We start from the raw sequence: 3,426 nt of genomic DNA, 5'->3' as shown, positions 1-3,426 counted from the left end.
GAAAAAGGCATCCACCTAGTCCAACGCCCCCATCCAATCCTCCGAGTCTAGGGAAAACAGGCCGTGTGCGAGTGTGATCATCTTGTATTTTTCCTTTTTGAGGAAGAGAGGTTGACAAGGCATATGTCCAGTAAAGGATTTTTTTGTTTTTTGTTTTATATAGCTTGAACTTGACTCCATCGCTGCCGACGCTGTCACCCCCATGAGGAAGACCACATCAGCAGATCCAGCAAGCGCGCCAGCTGTGACCCCTCACATGGGAATGCAACAGATTGGAGAGACATTGGTGCTCCAGCAGGAACCCCTCTGTCCTCAGCATCTTCAAGCAGCTCTCAGCAGTTACCAACACCACCTCAGGGAGGCCAAGAAGCATGCTCTAACCAACCGCATTCAGGCAAGCGCAAAAAACACCAAGAACCTCTTCATCTCGTCAAAGAGTTCTCTTGTCCATCCGCCACTAAAAACACAATCTGCCCCTCCCTGGCCGTCTGCGATGCTCTAGCAGACCAATTCCACAACAAGATATCAGACATTTACAGCAATTTTGAACCCCAACTTACCGACCTCGACCACCTCCTTACAGCGATTAATGCAATCGACAGCCACCAGCTCACCGATTGAAACAGCTCAGGCCCCAGAACACCACAACCATCATGAACTCAATTCAATCTGGGGCACCAACGGAACCCTGCCCAAACCACATCTACAACCTAGGAGGGGAAGAAATCAGCAGAATACTCACAGACACCCTAAACCCTTCCATCACCAGGGCCACCGTCTCTGATGCATGGAAACATGCTGAGGTTAAACCGCTCTTGAAGAAACCCTCCGCCGACACCAGAAAACTCAAGAAATACCTGCCCATTTCGCAACTACCTTTTCCCACCAAGGTTCTGGAGAAAGCCATCAACCACCAGCTCACAGTGCACCTGGAAGACGCCTCCCAATCCAGTTATGGGCGAATTTTACGGATCTGCGATCCGCAAATTTGAGCAAAATCGGCAAAAAAATCAGCGAGTTTGCAAAAAATTCGCAAATTCGGAGATTTGCCAAAAAGACTGTTTCCCACTGTCTACAGTGGCTAATCAGTAAGTGCTATCTCGTTTGGTAAATGTATAGTGTCCACAATACGTTGGGATTGCGCCCGAATCCTGCACCTGTGCGAGGGTGGAAACTGCCTCCGGCGAAAAGGGGTGGGTTAGACCCTCGTATGACGTTCAGGGAGGCCCCAGGAACAAGAATTAAAAAAAAATCGAAATTGAAGAATCGAAACTGATCTTCACCAAGGAATCTGGTGTTCTGCCTTTTGTCCTTCGTTCCGCAATTTTAGTAGAAGTGGGTGGAGCGCAGAGGATCTGTTGGAAAGCCAGGCGCTGCCTCTTGACGGTACCCAGATTTAGCCTGAAACCCCGCGAGTAACCCCGGGAGAGAGCGAGTTTAGCGTTTTCGAACACAAACACCCAGAGCGAGCGCTGCGCTCTCTATCTTGGTCGCTGCTGCTATCTAAATGTCTGCCACTCACTCAATGACGACGCACGGCCGGGCAGCACAGCAGGGGAGATCCCCAGGGGACAGGTGCTACTCGGAGCAAGGGGCTGCCGCAGGGCACCGCGGTATAGTGCCCGGCCAACAGGATTCACCCGACTCCCACCAGCAACGGACGCAGCCGGAGGGGGCAAGGGGTTATCACATAATGCATCCCAACGAAGAGCAAAGAAATAAGGTTCAGGCAATTGCCAGAAAGGAGATGGAGGACTTGGAGCTGTACAAGGAAGCACATAGACCAGGTTCTATTAATCTGGCTCCGAGGAGGCTGGGTGGAAATGTTTCAGAGTATGAAGCAAGAGAACAACAACAATTAGGACTCAGCCAATCTAAATACCAGCAGCAGATGAAGAGAAAAGAATACAAAAGAAGGCAGAAGGAGGCCGAAGACACTGAAATCCAGAAAACGAACGCAGTACAGAGAGAAAAGGCAAATCAGCTAGAGGAAAAAAGAAGGCAACAGGAGAAACAGAGAAGGGAAACTTTTGAAGATGACCAATATCAGGTAAATAATGCTTTTCTGGACAGACTGGGAAATGCACAACAACCAGGTTCCATGTACCGAGCTGGCCGTTTTTAAACTGGAGACCGCCATTTTTATTTCTGATACAAGCAGTAAACCATAACCTGGCTTTGCAGATATGATCGTTTCACTTACTTTTAGTGACTGAAAGATGACTGCTTTGTGACAACTTTGGTCAGCTCAGTCTGAAAAGTTCCAGAGATGATTACATTGCCATCCCCCCTTTGTTCAGCAGTGCGTTTTTTTAGACAAAATGTATTCTTCATCGTCAAGTGATTAATTTCCATCATTTCACTTCTGCCAGAATGTTATACACTTATGGTAATAAAAATGTCATCTTTTTTTTGTTAATTCTAAAGGAAACAATCAAAATCGGTGTCTTGATTAAGTGATTTGTAAAAAGTGTTTGCCGTTGTGCTTTCATCAGTCAAAGTCACATTTTGTCAACTAGTAGGAGTACAATAGTACAAAAATGTATACAATTGTAATATAAATGCCATTACCTCCTTTGCTCTAGTGAGCTGGGCATAAAAAAAAAAAAATCCGCCCGCTCGCAAATACGCGAATTTTCGTCAATTTCGCCGAAAATCCCCAAATTTCGCGAGCGGAACAGATTTTTAGCCCATGTTTATTTCTGATCCAACCACAGCATCGAGACCGCCCAGATCGTAGCAACAGACAACATCAGACACCTCCTCGACCAAGGTGAGACCCCAGCCTTGACCATCCTTAACCTCTTGGCAGCCTTCGATACCGTGTCCCACCATACTCATCACCAGAACACAAATCGGCATCTGGGGTAATGCCCTCAAGTGGATCTCCTCCTTCCTCACAGGACATAAGCAAAGGCTCCACCTACAACCCTTCACCTCCGAACTCAAAAGCATCATCTGCAGCGACCCCTCCCCAGGGCTTCTCCTTCATCCCCACCCTCTTCAACATCTACATGATGCCGCTAGCCAACATGGTCCACACCCCCTGATTCAACATCATCTCTTACTACGACAACACTCAGCTCTTCCTCTCCCAACACCACCAGATCTAACTTCTGGAACACCATGTCCAACGTCGCCATTTGCATGATGTTCAACTCCTTGAAGTTTAATATAGACAAAAAAGAGGTGCTCATCTTCGGAAACAATACCTTATCTTGGGATGACATCTTCGTCATCTGAACAGCTCTAGAGAGTGGATCCTTGGGAATTGCTCTGTGGGATCACTGGTCCGCTCAGGCCCGTGTTTGGTGCGTGGAGGCCGGCTGGAATATGGTGCGGCAGTGAGCGAGACTCGCGAGGCGTTCTGCCGAGGATCGCGCTAGCACTGCATGACCGGTTCCTGCTTTGGACGAGTTCATTGAG

General features: G+C 48.0%; 1 protein-coding gene across 1 annotated transcript; it reads left to right on the top strand.

Annotated features, from left to right (window-relative positions):
* Positions 1-1,507: 1,507 nt before the first annotated feature.
* On the top strand, positions 1,508-2,140 carry LOC147697794 (epithelial-stromal interaction protein 1-like). The gene has a single exon (XM_086933351.1). It carries the CDS (start codon positions 1,508-1,510, stop codon positions 2,123-2,125), a length of 618 nt encoding a protein of 205 aa, XP_086789477.1. The 3' UTR covers positions 2,126-2,140.
* Positions 2,141-3,426: the final 1,286 nt, after the last annotated feature.

Source organism: Lissotriton vulgaris, chromosome 8, assembly GCF_964263255.1.
Source record: "Lissotriton vulgaris chromosome 8, aLisVul1.2, whole genome shotgun sequence".
Taxonomy (NCBI): domain Eukaryota; kingdom Metazoa; phylum Chordata; class Amphibia; order Caudata; family Salamandridae; genus Lissotriton; species Lissotriton vulgaris.
The sequence above is the reverse complement of the archived record's forward strand: the minus strand, read 5'-3'. Positions and strand labels throughout refer to the sequence as shown.

What these genes read in the sequence shown, in the direction of transcription:
- LOC147697794 (XM_086933351.1), top strand. Translation starts at nt 1,508, where the DNA reads ATGTCTGCCACTCACTCAATGACGACGCACGGCCGGGCAGCACAGCAG.